A 24,275-nucleotide genomic window follows, 5' to 3' on the forward strand; every position below is an offset into this window, starting at 1 on the left:
TGGACCTGGATTCATAATTTATTATGTTTGATTGAGGAAATATTTTATTTAAGAGTGTCACAGCTGAAAGAGTTGCAGATCTAGAATCATAAGTCTGGAATGTTTGGTTCAAAAACAAGAGCATTCTGCTATACTGCTTTTCCACAATGTAAATGAAATAATTTATAAAACTGCTAACATTGTTCCTAAAATGAAGCTCTTTTCCATCATAAAATTCTCTGAATCTGCATGATGTACTTTAAAAGGTGGTAAAAGTAATTTCCATTTTGCTAATCAGTTACCCTTAAAAACAGATACATTTGCACCATGGATTTAACATGTGTCAGTGTTTCCAATTACAACGTGGATTTCTAAAGGCATATTATAATAAATGTCTAAGAAAATATTTAGTCAATCAAAGGATAATTCTACTGAATAAGTGAATAAATAAAGAACAGGTGAAGTCTTCAATTCATTTTTGAAGAAAGAGGAAGGAAATGCTATAGAGGGAAGAAGAAAAAAAATAGCTTAAAAGTTCAGCATCACTGTTATTTTAATTGCTTGGAAACCTTTCTTTTCTGAATGGCTCTACTGACAGCATTTTTCACTTCTTTGTTTCTAAGACTGTATATGAGGGGATTCAGCATGGGGATGACAATAGTATAAAAAACAGAAGCCACTTGATCCTTTCCCAAGGAGTAGGACTTATTTGATTTTAGGTAAGTGAAAATCATAGTGCTGTAAAAGATGGTTACTCCCAGGAGATGGGAGGCACAGGTATAGAAGGCTTTCCACTTCCCTGAAGTGGAAGTAATTTTCAGGATGGTGGACAGGATGGACACATAGGACATGGATATTGTGATAAGAGACACCACTAGGGTACAGCTAGCAACAATGAATATCATGATTTCAATGTCGTGTGTGTCAGTGCAGGACAGGAATAGAATTGGGGATGTGTCATAGAAAAAGTGATAGATTACATTGGAGTCTCAAAAATGCAATTTGTTCATGCAAAGCACATTGACAAAGGAATCTGTAAAGCCAATCAGATAAGATCCAAAGACAAGAGAGCAGCATCACCTGATGGACATAGCGACGGGGTAATGCAGAGGGTTGCAGGTGGCTACATAGCAATCATAGGCCATGGAGGAGAGAAGGAAACATTCAGTGGCACCCAAAAAGACAAAGAAATACATCTGAGTGAAGCAGTTCAGGTATGAAATAGTTTTGATAGAAGTCAGTAAGTTGTCTAAGGTTTTAGGGATGATGACACTTGAGTAAATGAGGTCAAGAAATGACAAGTGACTGAAGAAAAAAATACATGGGTGTGTGAAGCTTGGAATCCAGGCAGATTATCAGTATCATCCCCACATTCCCCAGCACAGTGATCAGGTACATCAGGAGGAAGAGGGTGAAGAGGATCAGCTGGATATATTCAGAGTCTGTCAGTCCCATGAGGATGAAATCAGACACAAGTGTGATATTCCTTTTACCCATAGTGTTCAAAGCTCTATACTGCTGAAAAATCCAAGTTGAAATCTATCAGAAATTATTTCAAAAAGCTTTGTGTTTCTGTATATGACATGACATATTTATATTCGTTTAGCATTTCCAAGAACTGATGATAATGAGGTATGGACTGTGTATGAAGAGTAAAATATGAATTTGATTCCCAATATAGAAATAGATGTAAATTGACATTTGAATACAACAAAAGGTAGTATATTGAATAATTTGTATAAGCCTGACACAGTTCTAAACACTTCCCATTGTTAATACATCTAATGCCCATAATATAATTATTCCATAGAATTATTAGCCACATTTTTCACATGAGAAAAAGGGAACAGAATTAGGTAGTATATTCATAGTTAGAACTATTAAATGTTGGCTCTGTATTTCTACCAACATAGATTTACTCCAGAGAGCATGTCCATTACATTCCTGTCATAGTAATTTCAAATATGCCTATTAAAATGCTGTTTATAGATCATAAACAATCATAATAGAATATTTTAGTATACCATGCTTTTCTATTCCCCCAATATTATTTAATATTAATTAAAATAACTTTCAACCTTTGGACTTTAGTAGAGGTACAACATACATAGCATTACTTTCCAAAAGATACAAAGTTATCATAACCTGACCATTCAAAATCAAATTTCTTCCAAAATTATATTTCTAAATTGCTAAAAGACCATGATTATAAAAACCCTATATTTCTGGGTCCACCAGTCCTGGCACTACTGAGGCAAATATATCTAAAATGACATCTGAATGCATACTTCTCTGATATTATCTTTAGTTTATTTGATTTCAACTAAAACCTTCCAATTTTGAAAATAATACCAACTGGGAGGCAAGGTTGATCAAAAAACACTTTTCTCCAAAATTATCTGTCTAGAAGTACGTCAACTTCAACACTTACTCACAAATAAAATATGAAGACCATTTCAGTTGAAAATTTCTGTAATATAATTTTTTTTTCTTTGAGATAAATTCTTTTTAAATTTTAGTGTAGTCATTCTGCTTTATTCTGAGGAAAAATTAATCAACCTAGAAATTTTGTTCAGTTCCTGATCAAATGCAAAATCTTCCAGGAATTTATTCTAAAATGAATATCAGAAGCAGAGCAGAGTATGCCTTGCCTCCTATCCTAATAATTCCAGGGCACCTCATATCCTGGGGATTGATTGCAACATTTGGTCATCCCTGTGGACCAATTTCCAAGGAAGAATTCTTGTCATATCTCCAGGGGTAAAAGGGACTTGGCATATCTTCAAGGACTAAATTGCAGGTATGCTAGGTCATGAGAAACTAAATGTCTTCCTTTCCAAGACCTACAGTGAAGGACCTAATGATCTGATCTTCCTGCATGATGCTCTAAATTTTTGCCTGGATGGTAGAGAAACTATTTCTAGAGAAATACTTACTTACTCATGCCTGAAACTGTAAGGGAAGGTATGATACATTTTTCACAATGAGTCTTTTATATTTAATTGTGTGATACTATATGGGAGTGAATATTTTCATTAGAAACAAATTGAGAATTTAACAAAATTGAAAGAATAATATGTATTTCCATACAAATTGTGAAATTATTTGTTCTAGTTCTGTGAAAAATACTGTTGGTAGCTTAATAGGGATTGCATTGAATCTGTAGATTGCTTTGGGTAGTATATTCATTTTCACAATATTGATTCTTCCAGTCCATGAACATGGTATATTTCTCCATCTATTTGTGTCCTCCTTGATTTCTTTCATCAGTGTTTTATAGTTTTCTATATATAGGTCTTTCTTTTCTTTAGGTAGATATACTCCTAAGTATTTTATTCTTTTTGTTGCAATGGTGAATGGTATTTTTCCTTAATTTCTCTTTCTGTTTTCTCATTGTTAGTGTATAGGAATGCAAGGGGTTTCTGTGTGTTAATTTTATGTCCTGCAACATTACTGTATTCATTGATTAGCTCTAGTAATTTTCTGGTAGAGTCTGTAGGGTTTTCTATGTGGAGGATCATGTCGTCTGCAAAGAGTGAGAGTTTTACTTCTTCTTTTCCTATCTGGATTCCTTTTACGTCCTTTTCTGCTCTGATTGCTGTGGCCAAAACTTCCAACACTATGTTGAATAGTAATGGTGAGAGCGGGCACCCTTGTCTTGTTCCTGATTTCAGGGGAAATGCTTTCAATTTTTCACCACTGAGGGTGATGTTTGCTGTGGGTTTGTCATATATAGCTTTTATTATGTTGAGGTATGTTCCTTCTATTCCTGCTTTCTGGAGAGTTTCTATCATAAACGGATACAAAGGATTAATCTCAAAAATATACAAGCAACTCCTGCAGCTCAATTCCAGAAAAATAAATGACCCAATCAAAAAATGGGCCAAAGAACTAAACAGACATTTCTCCAAAGAAGACATACAGATGGCTAACAAACACATGAAAAGATGCTCAACATCACTCATTATCAGCGAAACGCAAATCAAAACCACAATGAAGTACCAATACACACCAGTCAGGATGGTTGCTATCCAAAAGTCTACAAGCAATAAATGCTGGAGAAGGTATGGAGAAAAGGGAACCCTCTTACACTGTTGTTGGGAATGCAAACTAGTACAGCCACTATGGAGAACATTGTGGAGATTCCTTAAAAAAAAATGGAAATAGAACTGCCAAACGACCCAGCAATCCCACTCCTGGGCATACACACCAAGGAAACCAGACTGAAAGAGATATGTGCACTCCAGTGTTAATCGCAGCACTGTTTACAATTGCCAGGACATGGAAACAACCTAGATGCCCATCAGCAGATGAATGGATAAGGAAGCTATGGTACATATACACAATGGAATATTGCTCAGCCATTAAAAAGAATTCAGTTGAATCAGTTCTAATGAGATGGATGAAACTGGAGCCTATTATACAGAGTGCAGTAAGCCAGAAAGATAAAGATGAATACAGTATACTAACGCATATATATATGGAATTTTAAAAGATGGTAACCCTATATGCAAAACAGAAAAAGAGACACAGATGTACAGAACAGAAGACTCTGTGGGAGAAGGCGAGGGTGGGATGTTCTGAGATAATAGCATTGAAACAAGTATACTATCAAGGGTGAAACAGATTACCAGCCCAGGTTGGATGCATGAGACAAGTGCTCAGGGCTGGTGCACTGGGAAGACCCAGAGGGATGGGGAACACATGTAAATCCATGCCTGATTCATGTCAATGTATGGCAAAAACCACTACAATATTGCAAAGTAATTAGCTCCCAACTAATAAAAATAAATGAAAATAAATAAATAAATATGAGCCAAAAACCTTAAAAAATAAATAAAGTACTCATCTTTTAAAAAAATGATATGAAAATTTTCAAAACTTTTGTAACACTTTGACAAACTTCTCAGGATGATTTTTTTTTAATAGAATGCTAGTTTGCATTCCTGTAGAACTTCGCAGTTATTATCATACTGGATATTCAGTATCCATCCTTGTTTCATAACTTAAACTTCATAACACACTATGACCAATGTTATTCTAGCCTCTTATGAAGCCAATAACTTCTTGTTTTATTTATTGACCGATACCCTATAACCAACTTTATTCTAGTGAAGTCTTCTTCAGATATTAAGAACTTTATTGAACATTATTTATCCAAGATACAACAGAGAAAGACTATGAAAAGGATAGACTGAGAATCAGATGGAAATACTCTAATGAATCTTTCATTAATTCATGACAACTAAACCAATTTTCATATAGATTTAAGTTACTCTTACAGAAAACTCTGGTCATACTCCAGAATTTCAGGAGATAATTTTTTGTTTGGAAAAAAGAAAAAAAAAGATTGCACATTTATTGTATTTTTAATGAATTTTAGAAGAGCAATTATACTCACTGAAGCTTCATTCTGCTAGAACAGGTGTGAAATAAAGTCTACATTTTGTGATGAGACCATAAAAATCATAAACAAAAATTTTCCTCTGGCCTTTCACCTCCTCTCTCACCTCTACTGTGCATTGTGTATCTGCATCCAAACTTCCACCATCAACAGAAACACCTGCTCAGCCTTAAATAACTGCATTCTTCTAGCATCAACAAAGCAACTCCTTAAGATATTCCTGCTTGAGATTTATGAGATTTCCTTCCTTTATGAGATTTATGGGGAACAAAAAAATAATTTTCACTCTGTCCTTTCAGATTTTTGGCTAAAACCCACTTTCTTGCAATGAAAGACAGATAACCAGGAGAAAAACAAATAGAAATTTAGTAATATGTATACCCCCTTTATACATGGGAGACACACAAGAAAATTGAGTAATTCTCCAAAAAGTTCCCAAACCCCTAAATACCATCTCCAGCTAAAGGTAAAAGAAGATGTGGGAGGGTAGGAGCCAGAGAAAGAATAGGAACCAAGAGTGCAACTGTTAATGCAGAATCAACTTCATTCCTTCTTCACTGAATAGGGATTTAGCCATCTTTCTCCTCCTGGTATAGAAACGGAGGCAAAGTGAAAGTGATAGTCACTCAGTCATGTCGGACTCTGTGAATCTTTGTGACCTCATGGACTGTAGCCCGCCAGGATCCTCTGTCCTTGGAGTTCTCCAGGCAAGAATACTGTAGTAGGTAGCCATTCCCTTCTCTGGGGGATCTTCCCAGCCTGGGGATCAAAGAGGTCTCCTGCATTGCAGGCAGATTCTTCACTCTCTGAGCCAGCAGGGAAGCCCACAGAGAGGGAGCCATCCTTCCAAATGGAGAGTAGCAGTGTTAGTCACTCAACTGTGTCCAACTCTTTGTAACACCATGGATTGAATTGTAGTCCACCAAGGTCCTCTGTTCATGGGGATTCTCCAGGCAAGAATACTGGAGTGTGTTGCCATTTCCTTCTCTAAGAGATCTTCCCCACCTGGGGACTAAACCCAAGTCTCCTGCATTTCAGGCAGATTCTTTATCATCTGAGCTACATGGACATTTCCTCTTTAAATGTAAATGCCTCCTACAAATTTCCAGAACATCTTCTGTGTCTACTGTTTTATTTTATTTTTTTTAAATAACCAGATAATCCTTGAGCCTACAAAGCATCTATTGGCATTGAAAACTCTGTTCCCTATCAGGTTGAATTTATTGATTTTTTCTAGGACCTAGTAACACCTGCTTGGCCCATTCTGGGAAGATGCATATTAGAGGTTTTGAGGGACAGTACATATAGAGCAGTTCAAAGGGAAAATGATTAGAGGTCACCAAGGATAAATTTGAGGTATATATCAAAATGTGTGTACATCTGGATATTTAATCATAACTTGACAAGTAAAATATATTTCTACATTTTATGATTAACTGGAAAATTGTGGTATATTTCTGCTGTTAGAGAGAGATTAACTAGGAAACATTAAAACATTAAAAATAACAATTGATATATAATTTTATTAATACTAGATAAATATAAAGGCCTGGAATGATCTACAGAATAAATACACAGTGCAAGTACAGATAATACATACAATTAGAACCAAGGAAAATATAGGTAAATATAAATAAATTTCAACAGCTGACATTTTTCACACAATTATAAAAATGTGAGCATTATAGTTATAGTGCATAAATGAAAAGCTTTGATAGAGAAAAAATAAAGGGAAATATCAGTTTAATAATTTTCCATGATGAAGGTAAAATATAATGAAAGCAATCATCTGAATCTGATATTGTGCTTAGAAGGAAAAATGTATGTAGATTTAAGAAAGGGAATGAGTGATGAATTGTTAAGACAGCCTTAATAAGCCTTTATATATAATATATAAAATATTATATAGTATATGTCATCAGTTTTCACTTGCAATAGTTTATCATGTAAAATCACATTGTAAAGTGAAGTTTTCAGGAGTCAGATATCAGTAATGTAGGTCAGAGAAGAAAATTAAAATTTCAAAACCAAATGTATACATTGCGTGCGCGCGCGCACACACACACACACACACACACACACACACATCCTTTCACATGAATTGTCTTCAGCTAGTCCCAAGACTGAAGACTCTTTATTTCTTCAGGATGTTGGTTTGTGATATACATAAGATTATAAGAGGCCTATCAGTTGACTGTACTGATTACAAAACACATCAACAAAGTATAAATCCACATACACTCATTTCCTTATACTAACCATTAAAGAAAAAAATCAGTTGAAAGAAAATCTATTAATCGCTATGCCATTTTTAATATACAAGTAAGCAATGTTTTTGAAAGAATTCTAGAAATAGAACTTTCAATTAATGTTTTTTGAGTGCTGATATGCACAGGGTTGTCTAAATACCAGGCAAGAGATAAACATGAATAAGATAGAATTCTTAACCTTAATGAAATCATCACTATGTTTCCACAAGCCAAAAAAGCAAAGAAAGCATTTACTTATATACTGTATATGTAACACATTCGTTCCATGCTGTGGAGAGCAAAACTATGACTAAACAAGTTTTTCCCAAAGAGCTTACAATCTTGTTGAAGAGAGAGACAAATATTTTAAACACATGTGTTTTATTCTGAAAGAACTTCATTAAATTAATCTTTGCTTCCCTGGTGGTCAGAGGTTAAAGCTTCAACCTCCAATGTGGGAGACCCAGGTTCGATCCCTGGGTCGGGAAGATCCCCTGGAGGAGGAAACAGTAACCCACTCCAGTGTTCTTGCCTGGAGAATCCCATGGACGGAGGAGCCTGGTAGGCTACAGTCCATGGGGTCGCAAACAGTCAGATACGACTGAGCGACTTCACTTTCTTTCTTTCTTTCACTTTCCTTTCAACAAATGTTTTGACTGCTCAATTTGTTTCATTACTTCTCAATGATTCATGCACAGTGAAGGCAGCAATGGGGATTTCATCTTTTCCAGAGGTCATTTTGTAACAATGCTGGGAAGAGTACATTAAACTGGGTTGTTGTTCAAGTCTCTTTTCAAGGAAAAATGAAAGCAAAACCCAGTTTCATTTTTAATACTATAGACTTAATGAAGTTTTTCTGCCTGATTTGGAGAAATGAGAATCTCTAAATATACTTCCAAAATGGCTTAGGAATTATGCTATGCTAAAGTACTTCATGTTTTTACACACATACATGCACACACACACACACAAACATTAAAAAATTATCAACTCTTTGATCTTAGGGAAGCACATTATAGTGAATAAAAATTAAACACAGCTGTTTTTGATGGGTTCTGTACTCCAATGCATAAATGCATCACCTTTTTCTTGAAAACAAGATGAAAACTTAGCTTCCCAAAAGACTAGAAAAATGAAACATGCCCAGAAATATAGGAAAAAGCATTATGCTTCTGAAAGATGAGACAGGAGTCAAAAAGTATATTATTGAACAAATGCAAGCAAAAATAAATAGCAATTGCTGTAAATATAGAGTCTAGAAAACATGGGTAAAGAGCAAAAATAAGTCATAATAATCTTAAGTAGAATTTGTAAAAATGGAAAATAATTAAAATAGATTAGGTAAGTGAAACAATGCACATTTAAAACATTTGAATTTGTTGAGAGTTTTGAATTAATACAAATAATTTACACTATCTCCTAAAAAAGAGTTTATGCTTATGCATTTTATTTGTAACATTTAAAAATATTTTAAAAAATCAAAGATTGTTTCACATATAAAGCAATCTAAATTTCAAATAATTTTTTATAACCACTGATGCTTGAATAAATGATCTAAGTAGTTACAAAAGTTTAAACAAGAACTACCTGGAAAATAAAAAATGCATTCTGAAATAAGCTTTCAATAGAGAAAATGAAAATTACAATTCAAGGTTATGTACAAGAAAAGCTTTAAAATATAACAAACTTTAGTATTCTAAATGACTAAATGTCATGGGTTACCAAAGCTTCTGAATTCATTGCAAATTGGAAGGTATATAATTTTTCTCTGTTAAAAAAAATAGATGAACCAAGCATTCAGATTAAGAATTTAGTTTTAACAATCATATCAAACCTATAGAAATAAGGAGAAAGGCAGTAATGTTTTAAAACACACAGAATTTCAACAAAGATGCATTTACTGAAGCTTGTTGACCTGTAACAGAAAGGTAGCCTTATTAAATATTTTCAGTTGGAAAGGGAGCACCAACCCAAGAGTGAAGGAATATACATATACTTATAGCTGATTCAGAATCTTTGCAACCCCATGGACTATAGAGTCTATGTGATTCTCCAGGCCAGAATACTGGAGTGGGTAGCCATTCCCTTCTCCAGGGGATCTACCCAACCCAGGGATTGAACCCTGGTCTCCCACATTGCAGGCAGATTATTTACCAGCTGAGCCACAAGAGAAGCCCAAGAGACCATTCAGGTATGACCTAAATCAAATCCCTTATGATTACACAGTGGAAGTGAGAAATAGATTTAAGGGACTAGATCTGATAGACAGAGTGCCTGAAGAACTATGGACGGAAGTTAGTGAAATTGTACAGGAGACAGGGATTAAGACCATAACCATGGAAAAGAAATGCAAAAAAGCAAAATGGCTGTCTGAGGAGGCCTTACAAACAGCTGTGAAAAGAAGAGAAGCAAAAAGCAAAGGAGAAAAGGAAAGATATCCCCATCTGAATGCAGAGTTCCAAAGAATAGCAAGGAGAGGGGAAAAAAAAACTTTCCTCAGCAATCAATGCAGAGAAATAGAGGAAAACAACACAATGGAAAAGACTAGAGATCTCTTTAAGAAAATTAGAGATACCAAGGGAACATTTCATGCAAAGATGGGCTTGATAAAGGACAGAAAATGTATGGACCTAACAGAAGCAGAAGATATTAAGAAGAGGTGGCAAGAATACACAGAAGAACTGTACAAAAAAGATCTTCATGACCCAGATAATCACAATGCTGTGATCACTCACACTCAGCTAAAGCCAGACATCCTAAAATGTGAAGTCAAGTGGGCCTTAGGAAGCATCACTACGAACAAAGCTAGTGGAGGTGATGGAATTCCAGTTAAGCTATTTCAAATCCTAAAAGATGATGCTGTGAAAGTGCTGCACTCAATATGCCAGCAAATTTGGAAAACTCAGCAGTGGCCACAGGAATGGAAAAGGTCAGTTTTCATTCTAATCCCAAAGAAAGGCAATGCCAAAGAAAGCTCAAACTACTGCACAATTGAACTCATTTCACAAGCTAGTAAAGTAATGCTCAAAATTCTCCAAGCCAGGCTTCAGCAATATGTGATCTGTGAACTTCCAGATGTTCAAGCTGATTTTAGAAAAGGCAGAGGAACCAGAGATTAAATTGCCAACATCTGCTGAATCGTCAAAAAAGCAAGAGAGTTCCAGAAAAACATCTATTTCTGCTTTATTGACTATGCCAAAACCTTTGACAGTGTGGATCATAATAAACTGTGGAAATTCTGAAAGAGATGGGAATACCAGACCATCTGACTTGTCTCTTGAGAAACATGTATGCAGGTTAGGAAGCAACAGTTAGTACTGGACATGGACCAACAGACTGGTTCCAAATAGGAAAAGGAATATGTCAAGGCTGTATATTATCACCCTGCTTATTTAACTTACATGCAGAGTACATCATGAGAAACGCTGGGCTGGAAGAAGCACAAGCTGGAATCAAGATTGCTGAGATAAATATCAATAACCTCAGATATGCAGATGACACCACCCCTATTGCAGAAAGTGAAGAGGAACTAAAAAGCCTCTTGATGAAAGTGAAAGAGGAGAGTGGAAAAAGTTGGCTTAAAGCTCAACATTCAGAAAACTAAGATCATGGCATCTGGTCCCATCACTTCATTGCAAATAAATGAGGAAACAGTGGAAACAGTGTCAGATTTTTTTTTTTTTTTTTTTTTGGCTCCAAAATCACGGCAGATGGTGATTGTAGCCATGAAATTAAGAGACGCTTACTCCTTGGAAGGAAAGTTATGACCAACCTAGATCGCATATTAAAAAACAGAGACACTACTTTGTCAACAAAGGTCTGTCTAGTCAATGCTGTGGTTTTTCCAGTGGTCACGTATGGATGTGAGAGCTGGACTAGAAAGAAAGCTGAGAGCTGAAGAATTGATGCTTTTGAACTGTGGTGTTGAAGACTCTTTAGAGTCCCTTGGACTGCAAGGAGATCCAACCAGTCCATCCTAAAGGAGATCAGTCCTGGGTGTTCATTGGAAGGACTGTTGTTTAAGCTAAAATTCCAATACTTTGGCCACCTCATGTGAAGATTTGACTCATTGGAAAAGACACTGATGCTGGGAGGGATTGGGGGCAGGAGGAGAAGGGGACGACAGAGGATGAGATGGCTGGATGGCATCAGTGACCTGATGGACATGGGTCTGGGTAGACTGTGGGTGTTGGTGATGGACAGGCAGGCCTGGTGTGCTGTGATTCATGGAGTTGCAAAGTGTTGGACACGACTGAGCGGCTGAACTGAACTGAACTGAACTGATATCTGATTTACTGTTGTACAGCAGAAACTAACACAACATTGCAAAACAATTATGCATCAAAATAAATAATTATTAAGAAAATATAATTGATATATTCTGGGAGCCATAAAAGTGGTAACACTGCGTGCAGAATTTTAACTTCATAAATTTACAAATATTTATGTCCAAACACTGCAAAATGAGAATCTAGATTCTCCCATTAACCAAACACAGTTGTCTTAGATTTCAATGGTAAAGGAATAATCAAAGATTAAACTTGTAAGTGTAGACAGAAAACCTCAAAAAAGGACATAGGAAATGATAAGAATATTATTACACAAAACACACACACACACAAACACACCCCTATATTTACATTTAAAACTATCAATCTGTTTACAATAGCTAGGACATATAAGCAACCTAGATGTCCATTGGCAGATGACAGGATAAGAAAGCCGTGGCACATATACACAATGAAATATTACTCAGCTATGAAAAATAATGCATTTTTATGCATTTTTTTACCTCAGTTCTAATGAGGTAGATGAAACTTGAGCCTATTAAACAGAGTGAAGTAAGTCAGAAAGAAAAGCACCAATACAGTATATTAACATATGTTAATATACATATATATATATACGGAATTTAGAAATATGGTAATGATGACCCTATATGCAAGACAGCAAAAGAGACACAGAGGTAAAGAATAGACTTTTGGGCTCTATGGCAGAAGGTGAGGGTGGGATGATTTTAAAGAACAGCATTGAAACATGTATATTACCATATGTGACATAGATCACCAGTCCAAATCCAATGCATGCAACAGGGCACACAAAGCTGGTGCACTGGGACAACCCTGAGGGATGGGATGGGGAGGGGAGAGGGAGGGGGTTTAGGATGGGGGACACATGTACACCCATGGCTGATTCAAGTCACATTATGGCAAAAACCACCAAAATATTGTAAAGTAATTAGCCTCAAATTAAAAAAGAAAAACTATCAATCTAGAAGAACACATACAAAACCCTGAATAACTTCTTAGGCATATCGATTTCCTTAAATTTTTCAAATATCTCCAATATTGACACATTCCATTCTAAATGAAAAATTGTGAAATGCTAAGTTTTTATTTAGTTTCTTTTTGTGTGTTTGTCCTTTAAATCAACCAAAGCTAATTCATAAAACTACACGTGAATATTTATTAAGAAAAAGGCATTGGGCATTGAAAATACTGCAGGGATGTGAATGTTCTGATGATAATGGCCAATATTTATTAGTATGGCCTTAAAAAGTTAATATCAATTAACTGATTTAATCTTTATAGTAACTGTTTGGACCTGGAATTGTTATTTATCTGTGCAGTTTAGGAACTCAAAACTTAGTTTCAGCGATTTTTTTTTAAAGCATTCAACAGACAATTGCATAGAAGGTTTGGAATCCAAATCCTTGAACGTTTGGTTTCCAACCAAGTACTCATAATCACTCTGCTATCTTGCTTCTCCACCAAGTAAAGGAAATTATTTCTGAAACTGCTATTGTTTTTTCCCAAAACGGAGCTCTTTGCAATCATAAAATTCTTTACAGTTTGATTATGCATGGGGATTTGTACAGCACACTTTAAAAACTGACAACTATACTTTTCATTTTGTGAATCAGTTGCCCTTAAAAACATACATATGGTTTTTAAGACCATGGTTTAAACGTGTTTCATGGTTTCCAATTACAATGTAGATTTCTAAAATCATATTCTTAGAAAGGCCTGAGATTCAATTTATTCAAGTAAAGGATGTATCAATAAAGTAAATAAATACTTCTATTTGTTTTTGGAGAAAGAGCAAGAAAATACACTATAGGGACAAAAAAACAAACAAACAGAGGAGCTTAAAAGTTTAGGATCAAGGTTACTTTAATTGTTTGGAGCTCTTTCTCTTCTGTAAGACTCTGCTGAGAGCATTTTTTACTTATTTATTTCAAAGACTGTATATGAGCGGATTCAGCATGGGGATGGCAATACTATAAAAAACAGAAGTCACTTGATCCTTTCCCAAAGAGTAGGACTTACTTGGTTTTATGTAAGTAAAAGTCGTAGTGTCATAAAAGATGGTGATTGACAGGAGATGGGAGGTACAAGTAGAGAAGGCATTTTGCTTCCCTGAAGTGGAAGTAATTTTCAGGATAGTGGACAGGATGGACGCATAGGACACAGATATTGTGATAAGAGACACCACTAGGGTGGAGCCAGCAAAAATGGATATTATGATTTCAATAGCATGTGTGTCAGTACAGGACAGGGCTAAAACAGGGGGTGCATCACAGAAAAAGTCATAGATTACACTGGAGTCACAGAAATGCAATTTGTTCAAGCAAAGCACATTGACAAAGGTGCCCATGAAGCCAATCAAGAAGGATCCAAAGACAAGAGAGCAGCAGCATCTAGTGGACATAACAATTGGGTAATGCAGCGGGTTGCAGATCACACAGCAATCATAGGCCATGGAGGAGAGAAGAACACATTCAGTGGTGCCACGAAGACAAAGCAATTCATCTGGATGAAACAGTTCAGGTGTGAAATATACTTGTTGGAAGTCAGTAAGTTGTCTAAAGTTTTAGGGGTGAGGGCGGTTGAGAATCTCGAGGTCAAGAAATGACAGGTGACTGAAGAAAAAATACATGGGGGTGTGAAGCTGGACATCGAGGCAGATTATCAACATCATTCCTGCATTGCCCAGCACAGTGTTCAGGTATATTAGGAGAAAGAGGGTGAAGAGAACCAGCCGGATCTCTTCAGAGTCTGTTAGTCCCATGAGGATGAAATCAGACACGTGAATGATATTCCTTCTGCCCATGGTGTTCAAATTCTCCAAACTGTTGAGCAATTAAAGTTGATTCTTAGCAGGAATCACTGCAAAAATGATTTGTGTTTCCATGAACAACATGGCATATTTATATTAGCTTTTTCTGAAAAGGGAACATATTGGGGAGTGTGTCAGTTATGAAGAGAAAAAATTTTTACTTGATTGCTAAATATAGAAATGTGTATAAGTTGACATTTACATGTAATGTACTAAAAACTACTGTATTGGAAAATTAGAAATAGTCTTATAGTGTTCTAAACACTTCACTTTATTAAAGCATTTAATTCCATTGAGAAAATTATACCATATATATTAATATTAGTCACACTTTTTACATTAAAAAAGTACATAGAGAATTTAGGTAATTTATCCAGAGTCAGAACTAGTACGTGTTGTCTCAGTAATTTTATGAGGACAGATTGATCACAGAGTGTATGCCCATAGTACTAGTTACTATTCATAATTAATTTCAGCAACTCTGACAAACAAATGCTAGATATAAAACAATAACTAAATAATTATTTCAATACATCATGCACAATTATTTTTTTTCCAATATGATTTAATACTAATGAAATATAAATTTCAACCTTTGGATTTCAGTAGGGTGTATTAAGAATCCTAGACCATATATTAGCATTAACTTCCAAAAAATATATGTGTTTTCATAACTTGATATGCAAAACCAAATTTCTACAAAAATTATATCTCTAAAATACATACATTCCTTGCAGACCTTGATTACATCAATGTCATCTTTCACAAGCCCTGGGTAAGGTTAAATGACATCTGTATGCCTGCTTCTCTAATGTTCCTGTTTTATTTGAACCTAACTAAAACTTTCTGATTTTCAAAATGACACTTACCAGCAGCCAACTTTGGTGGAGGAACAAATGTTTCCAATATTATCTGACTAGAAATAGGACAAAGTTTCCCTCATGAATAAAATATGAAGAGGATTTCAGCTAAGAATTTCTGTTACATAGTATTTTTGATTTTTTTTAATTTTAATTCTCTCATTTTGTTGCATTCTGTGGGAAAAGTAAATCAACATAGAAATTTTGTTTAACTGTTGTTCAAATGTAAAATTTGTCAGGAAGTTGTGTCTAAAAGAGAATATCAGGGATCTAACTGTGTATGAATACAGAGTAGAATATGCTTTGCCTCTCATCCTGGAAACTCCAGGGCACCTCATATACTGGGGATTGGTGGTTGTGCAACATCTGGTCATCCGTATGGACAATTTCCATCAAAGATTACTTTGCATGTCTCCAAGGACAAGGGTTCAAGGACTAAATGCAGCTGTGCTGAGTTTTGAAAAGCTGGTTGTGTTTTCCCTTAGGAGCCACACAATGAAGAGCCCAATGCTTTAGTTTTCCTTTGTGATGGTTTAAATTTATTCCAGTGGTGGTAGAGTAATCATTTCTAGAGAAATGGTTAATCTATGACTGTAACCATCAGGGATGGAAAGATACATTTTTTACAATGAAATTTCATAGTTATATTTAAATATGTGTGTGACACTATGCTAAGAGTAAATATGTCCATTAGATACAAAATGAAATCTCCAAATATGAAAAAGAAAATTCTTCCAGGGGTGATCAGAACTGATTTTTTAAGCTTTGCTGCTGCTGTTGCAAAGTTGCTTCAGTTGTGTCTGACTTTGTGTGACCCCATAGACAGCAGCCCACCAGGCTCCTCTGTCCCTGGGATTCTCCAGGCAAGAATACTGGAGTGGGTTGCCATTGCCTTCTCCTGAAGTATAATTGATACAGGAAGATTTACACGCATTTACTATATACTTATTAATGAATTTGGACATCTGCATATATTCAAATGCCATCACCACATTCAAGGTTCTAAACCTAGCCATCAGCTCCAAAAATTCCCTTGTGTTCTTCTATGCATGTGTATGTGTTTTGTGGTTAAAAAAAAAAAAAATGATTTCTAAAGGTAACCACCACATACTAAAATATAGCATGTACAAAAATGAATATATAACAAAATTCAAAAATGATATGAAGATAAACAAACTCAAATTTTGGTGAATGAGCTATTTTTGTTCATTAAATGCTTAATTGTATTCTTTATTTGCATACTTATTATACTATATAGTCAGTATCCATCTGCATTTTATAACTAAAATTTCATAATATAATGTGACCGATTTTATGCTAACCTTTCATAAATCCCAAAATTAAATGCCTTATGCATTGACTGATACCCCTTGACCAACTTTCCTCCAGAGTTCAGTTCAGTCACTGAGTCATGTCTGACTCTTTGTGACCCCAAGGTCTGTAGCACGCCAGGCTTCCCTGTCCTTCACCATCAGCTGAAGTTTATTCAAACTCATGTTCACTGAGTTGGTGATGCCATCCAACCATCTCATCCTCTCTCATTCCCTTCTCATCCTGCCTTCAATGTTTCCTAGCACCAGGGTCTTTTCTAATGACTAGGCTCTTCACATCAGGTGGCCAAAGTATTGGAGCGTCAGCTTCAGCATCAGTCCTTCCAATGAATATTCAGGAATTATTTCCTTTAGGATTGACTGGTTTGCTCTCCTTGCAGTCCAAGGAACTCTTAAGAGTCTTCTCCAACACCACAGTTCAAAAGCATTGATTATTTGGTTTTCAGCCTTCCTTATGGTCCAACTCTCATTCATATATGACCACTGGAAAAAACATAGCTTTGGCTATGCAAGCCTTTGTCAGCAAAGTAATCTCTGCCCCTGCAGAAATGTTCATCAAATATTAAATATCTCACTGAGGATTATTTGCCCAAGATGAAGAAGACTCTAAAAGGGTCTAAATCTGACTAAATATCAGATTATAATATTATTATAAATTCTCTGCTGATTCATGATAATGAAATCAATGTTTATATAGATTTAAATGTGAATCTTACAAGAAAGTTTGCTCATACACCCAGAATTTCAGGTAATAATTTATTGGTGTTGATAAAGAAGCTACTTTTTTATGTGTTCTACATTTGATGCAGGGCAATTCTATTCATCAAAAGATAGCACTTCTTTGTCTCCTGCTAAAATAGAAATCTTTAGAAATTAAAACTCCAGTGTAAACTTATTTGAGGACAGACAACTTAGGGAATTAAGCCAACTGAGAAACTCTGTTATTTTCAGTGTAAAGCCACCTCAATAACCATGACGATTGCAAAATTACCAGAAGCAAGCTCTTCTTGCTCAGTAATGTCCCAATGTTGAAACCCATTTTGTTCAAGTCTAGGATTATGCTTTCAGAATATTTATTTTTTACTTGACCACGACCGTTTATTTTGTCATGTTGATACCAAGTCCTCATAAAACCGAGCTCCTCTGCTGAGTTTATGATTAACATCTCTATCCAAAATGCTCTTCCCTTCCTTGTCCAACACCTGTTCCCCACAAAGTTGAGGATTATCAAAGAAAAGAGTGATTGAAGCCCGGTAGGACTTGTGGGGCTCTCCCAGGTACAAATGCATTTTCTTGTTCCTAGTTTCCTCTTTGTAGAAAGAAGGTTTTCATCCTCCTTGACCTTTCCTGAGTTTCAAAGGGCATATTCAAACAATAACTGTTTAGGTCAGTGAGCACACGTGGAAACAATATTGTAGTAACGGGCCAGTGTCCTGCTTCCTCCACAAGTGAGGTACATAACAATGCATGTCACTGAGATCTTCTATAGGAACTAAGGCCCCACCCAGGTGGAGGATGGTAACTTCAGGCTGAGCACAAGCTCAGGGATGCCAGACTGGCTGGTACCAGAAAGCAAACTCCTGGAACACCACCCTGTGACCTCACCACCAACCAATCAGAGGAAGGTCAAGTATCCTGCAGAACTCCCTGCAAATTTTGCCTATAAAATTTTTTCCTTGAAAATCATCTGGGAGCTTGGGTCTTTTGAACACGTGTGCATGTGTACTAACTCATTTCAGTCATGTCTGACTCTGCGATGCAATGAAATGTAGTCTGCTGGCTCCTCTGCCCATCAGATTCTCCAGACAGGAATGCTGCAGTGGGTTGCCATGCCCTCCTCTAAGGGATCTTCCCCACCTAGAAATCAAATTCTCATCTCTTATGTTTCCTACATTGGCAGGTGAGTTCTTTACCACTAGTCATCTGGGAAGCCCCTTGAACATGAACACCACATCTTCCTTGCTTAACCTTAGAATAAAGCTTTCTTTGCTCCAAATAGAAACATATTTCAACAATACATAACTAGTGGAATTCAATTACTTAAAATCACCTATACAGTGTATAATTCTGTATATACACTAATTTCAATGTCCTAACCACTAAGGAAAATGTGATTTGAAAATATATTTATAAATAAAAGATGCTGTGGTGACCCAAGGACAAAAAAGCAGATAAAATCAAGGAAGGTCTTGGATTGCAGGAACAGAAACACCAGATCCTTATTGTCCTTCCCTCCCCCATGTTGTCACTATTAATGGATTTCAGGTCCTCCTGAGCAGTATAACCTGTCTCCCCTCCTACCCCATAGGAGGGGAGAAGGCCTTTGCCTTACTCTTCCCCATCCCTACCCAGTATACATGCCTCATCCAATCAGAAAATAACCTGCCAGACTCCTATCCCACTCCTTGTACCGTGGGTATAAAAGTGGACTAAGGATCCCTGTTCAACTTCAGTTCTCCCTTGAGCTGGTCCACTGTTCTAACAGCATCTCCCACTCTAATAAACTTTATTTCCCTCTCGGTCTCATGTCTAGAAGTTATTTTCCAACTCACACCCAAGCCATGACAGATGTCTTTGAAATAATTTCTTAAATATAATTTTCAACAAAACTAATAGTTTTTGAGTGCTAATGTGCATGTGTACTCAGTTGCTAAGTCATGTCCAATTCTTTGGGATACCACAGACTGTAGCCTGCCAGGAATTCCTGTCCATGGAATTCTCCAAAGAATACTGGAGTGGGTGGCCATTCCATTTTCCAGGGGATCTTCCCGACCTAGGGATCAAACCCCAGTCTCCTGCAGTGCAGGCAGACTCTTTAGCATCTGAGCCACCATCTCTATAGATACCTCCAAAATGCCTCAGGAATTGTGTATAGCCAGTGCTTTATTAATCTACACACACACACACACACACACACACACACACACACACACACACACACACATGCAGTTTATTCAGTCTTTGAACTTAGGGAGTCACTTTGCATTTGTTAAGAAATGGAACTCTGTGGTTTTTTTTTTTTTTTAATATTCTCTACTTCATAAGATGAGGTTTCATAGATAAATGGTAAGAATTTCAACTGTCATGCAAAATGAATGCACATTACCAAGAGATTTCTCTGTATTACCCAATGACCTCTTATCACTTGTGCTTACACCTCATGGAAATTAATAACTCTAACCCTAACCATTCCCTTCTGACCACAGATTTATAATTGCTTTTATTATTTCTCTATGCTTTCACGTCCTCTCGGCTATTCAGCAATCATTTCTTGTTAATAACATTTGAGTCATCATTTCTTAGTCTACCAATTTTCTACTCTTAAATTGTTGATAGTGGAGAAAACAGCATGTCAAAACTTATGAAACATCAATTTAATAGTAGTTCAACATTTTGCAGTGTGATGGCATAATCACAAGTGGGGTTTAGCCACCATTCAGATTCTTTACAAATCTGTGCATGTCTATGTCTGAATAATTTATGTACTGAAATGAACTATTTCCATGGTGATTCAGGATTCTATGTCAACAAATCAAATGATAATTCACCTCCTGCATTTCATGACTCTGTTACCATTTCTTTTGTCTTGTTGTTTTTGGGGTTACTCTACTAGTTCCCAAATTTTTGAGCCATTGAATGCCTGAAACACTTCAGGTTTGCTTTAATTGAAACATGTACAGATTTGTCATGGAAACAGCTTTTGAAATGCTTTCAGAAGAGCATTTTTTACATCTTTGTTCCTCAAACTAGATAAGCAGATTCAGCACTGGAATGACAATGGTATAGATTACAGGTGCTACCTGTGCCTGGGTCAAGGAGGATGTATTATCAGGCTGCAAATAAGTGAAAAGCAGGGACCCATAGAAGACAGTCACCCCCATGATGTGGGACACACAGGTGGAAAATGCTTTCTGTCTGCCTGCTGCAGACTGGATCTGCAGGATGGCTGGAATGATGGCAATGTAGGTGACTGTGATGATGAAGAGAGATCTAAGAAGGGTGAAGCCAGCTAAAACAAAGATCACCATTTCTGTGTTGAATGCATCCATGCAGGACAGAGCTAGAAGAGCTGTGGTGTTGCAGAAAAGGTGATTGATGCTTGCATCACAGAATGCCAATGTGCTGATCACACAGATGGAGACCAGAGAATTGGTGAAGCTGATCATGTAAGGGATGACTCCCAACCACCTGCATACCTCCTGGGACATGACCACGGAATACAATAAGGGATTGCAGATAGCTACATAGTGGTCACAGGCCATGGACCCCAGAAGAAAGCACTCACTACACACTAAACCCACAAAAAAGTACATTTGAACAAAGTAGCCAACGAAGGAGATGATTTTCTGAATTGACTGGAGATTTACCAGTGCCTTGGGTGTTACAGTAGAGGAATAAAATATATCAATGAATTCTAAATTGCTAAGGAAAAAGTACATAGGTGTATGGAACTGAGAGTTGATTCTGATTAACAGAATTAGTCCAAGATTCCCCAAAACAGTGAAGAGATAAATAAAAAGAAACATCATGAAGAGGCTAACTTGTAGTTTAGGGTGATTTGCAAATCCGTGGAAGATGAAGAACATCACCTCTGTGAAATTGTTCCCAGCCATTTCTGTCAACTCAGACCCTTGACTTCTCTGCTGAAAAATGATAAGAAAAGTTGGAGGAAATTCAAGTCCAAAGGCATGATAAGCAGCACTGACCTAGATTCCCATAATGAAAGAGTAACAGATGGTAAGCAAATATTAAGTGACTTCAAGTTAATTGAGAATTTGTACATGATTTTAATTTAAAAAAAAATTAGAACTTATTCAAAAATTCCAAGTTCACATTCATTGGAATTGGTTACATTCTAAAAAAACAAACAAACAAACAAATCTATCTGGATTGCTTTTTAAAGAAATTTCTCTAGAAATTTTCTCTTCCCTTATCTATTTCTGGGACCCAATTCATATACTTTAAAACTTACATAGTGTAATTGATTATGTATTTTTCTTAGAAAACATGAAGCTCAGCTGGAAATTTAAATTTTAAAATGTAATGATACCTTGTGTGGCAGTCATAAGATTTCAACAGCCAATAACTACTTTACAGGGTTGTTTTAGGTGCTTAATGAGATCTTCAGTAGGCATATCTAATAGTTCCTTGGACTCAATAAGGCTTGCTAAATTTTGTAAATATATATGTATATAATTTATAAAATATATATTTAGCAAAATATTATGTATAAACATATGCATATATTTACATATAGTAAGTGAGATGTTTTATATATATATATATATATATATATATATATATATATATATATATATATATATAATATGGAGAAGGGCATGGCAACCACTCCAGCATTCTTGCCTGGAGAATCCCATGGATAGAGGACCCTGGTGAGCTAGAGTCCATGGGGTCACGAAAATTTGGACACAACTGAGTGATTAACACACACATATATATGTGTGTGTGTGTGTGTGTGTTCCCTAATATGAACCCCCAAGTCGTGCACTTTCAAAAATGCAAATGTGAGTTCACATGTTCACTCACATGTCAGCTTACATGTCTGGCATACACTGTCCCTCCTCTGCAATGGACTGCTCTTCTGTGTATATCACTGGGCATTGCTGTGTGGAGTACAGCCGTGCAGGATCTTTATTTCAGGTGCAGGTTGGGTGGAAGCAACCATAAAAGCAACAGTGATATAGCTGGTACTGCTCAGAAGAGAGTCAGGAAATGGTAAGGGGATTTTATTTATTTGAGGAGCCACTGTTAGTTTTTTGAGGCTCAGGACCCAAATGTAGAATGGTGCATGAAAGCTGCAGCAGCCGTTCAGAATACAGTCCATTGCCAGCCTGTCATCTACGACAAGAATAAAAGAGCTACTACTCAGACACCTCTGGATCAATTTTTCAAGAGGGTATTCATGGGTAGAACTGAATCTGGCAAGGAACAAGAACCTGTGCATCGGCGTCAAGCCTGAGGACATCGCAGCTTGCCCTGTTACTATCGCTGACAGTCTTCAGCTCTGCCATCTCCCAGCTCTCTTCCCTTCAGGCGGTGACTTTTCTCGCCTGTTCACTCAGTGCCGGCCCCTGCATACCAGCTGTTGTTCCATAGCACTGCACTTTTCAAGGTGCTGTACTGTAAGATTAAAGATATTTCCTTTCTCTTTCGTGTTTGTTTTTTTATGCATTAGTTGTGCAAAAATTATTATAAACCTACTACAGGACAACACTATATAGTTGATTGTGTTACCTGGGTACCTAGGCTAACTTTGTTGGACTTAACAAACAAACTGGACTTACCAGTGTGCCCTAGGAACAGAACTCATTCATATATAGGGGACTTATATATTAATATAAAAGAAAAGAAACATCCTGCTTATTTTACATGTTAATACTAAAATTCTCTATATTTTTTTCCTATCACATACCCTTCTTTCTATTGGTGAACATTTCTAAATGCGGAACATAGTCTATGATGCAGCCAAATTGTTTTGCCTCTGTGGTTTATTTTCAACATGAAACACTTGGCTACATCAGGCAGTAACTAATGCATTGTCAACAACAGGATTCAACTCAATAATATGATGCAAAGAAGCCTACAAATGGTAAAATGAATATGATTTGTTATATTTAAAACAGAAAATTAAAATATACAGTGATTTAACTAAAAATCAAATAACTTATTTGCTAGTTATATTGACATAAACATGATAGATAAGTAAAACTGAAACTGGTGTGATATTAATGCAGTTTATTTCAGACATGTGGCACTCTGCTTGAGTAACCCAAAGGAATCTGCTTTATAAAATATACTTAATCCCTTAGTATCTCTCATGCTCACAGTGCTCCTACTTATTTATCCATTCATTCCTTTATTTAGTATTTAGTCAATGAAGACATTTTGTCTTGGCTGTCATTAAAGGCACTTTTCTTAAAGGTTGCCGGAAGGTGCAGGTATATAAAAATAAAAATTGTCTCATTGTGGGAAACACATATGCGGAAAATGTGGAGTCACTCAGTTGTGTCCGACTCTTTGCAACCCCATGGACTGTAGCCTACTACACTCCTCCATCCTTGGGATTTTCGGGGCAGGAGTACTGGAGTCAGTTGCCAAGTAACTACACAATAATGAAAAGAAGAGGATGATACAATTAGACTTACCTGAGATTTACTCATCAAAAGGAAACTCCCTTTTCTTTCATGACTCTTCCACCTTTTTTCAGGTTTATGATCAAGCAACAAGAAGAGAAAATATTGTGTAATACTTGCAAAATTCATCACAATTTTTGACACATAACTATATTTACCCCATTTATAATTCTGAACTC

The 24,275-nt window shown here is 36.2% G+C and overlaps 1 protein-coding gene and 2 pseudogenes across 1 annotated transcript; all 3 read right to left on the reverse strand.

Annotated features, from left to right (window-relative positions):
* Nucleotides 1–527: 527 nt before the first annotated feature.
* On the reverse strand, nucleotides 528–1,476 carry LOC133044205 (olfactory receptor 8H1-like; annotated as a pseudogene).
* A 12,324-nt stretch (nucleotides 1,477–13,800) lies between these two features.
* Nucleotides 13,801–14,745, reverse strand: LOC133045253 (olfactory receptor 8H1-like; annotated as a pseudogene).
* Nucleotides 14,746–20,688: 5,943 nt separating this feature from the next.
* On the reverse strand, nucleotides 20,689–21,555 carry LOC133044525 (olfactory receptor 8I2-like). The gene has a single exon (XM_061125906.1). It carries the CDS (start codon nucleotides 21,553–21,555, stop codon nucleotides 20,689–20,691), a length of 867 nt encoding a protein of 288 aa, XP_060981889.1.
* Between the last annotated feature and the right edge of the window lie 2,720 nt (nucleotides 21,556–24,275).

This window comes from Dama dama, chromosome 23 (assembly GCF_033118175.1).
Source record: "Dama dama isolate Ldn47 chromosome 23, ASM3311817v1, whole genome shotgun sequence".
NCBI classification, from domain to species: Eukaryota; Metazoa; Chordata; class Mammalia; order Artiodactyla; family Cervidae; genus Dama; species Dama dama.

Bases quoted from the DNA above. Each gene is read 5' to 3' on its own strand.
- LOC133044525 (XM_061125906.1), bottom strand. From the start codon at position 21,555: ATGGCTGGGAACAATTTCACAGAGGTGATGTTCTTCATCTTCCACGGA.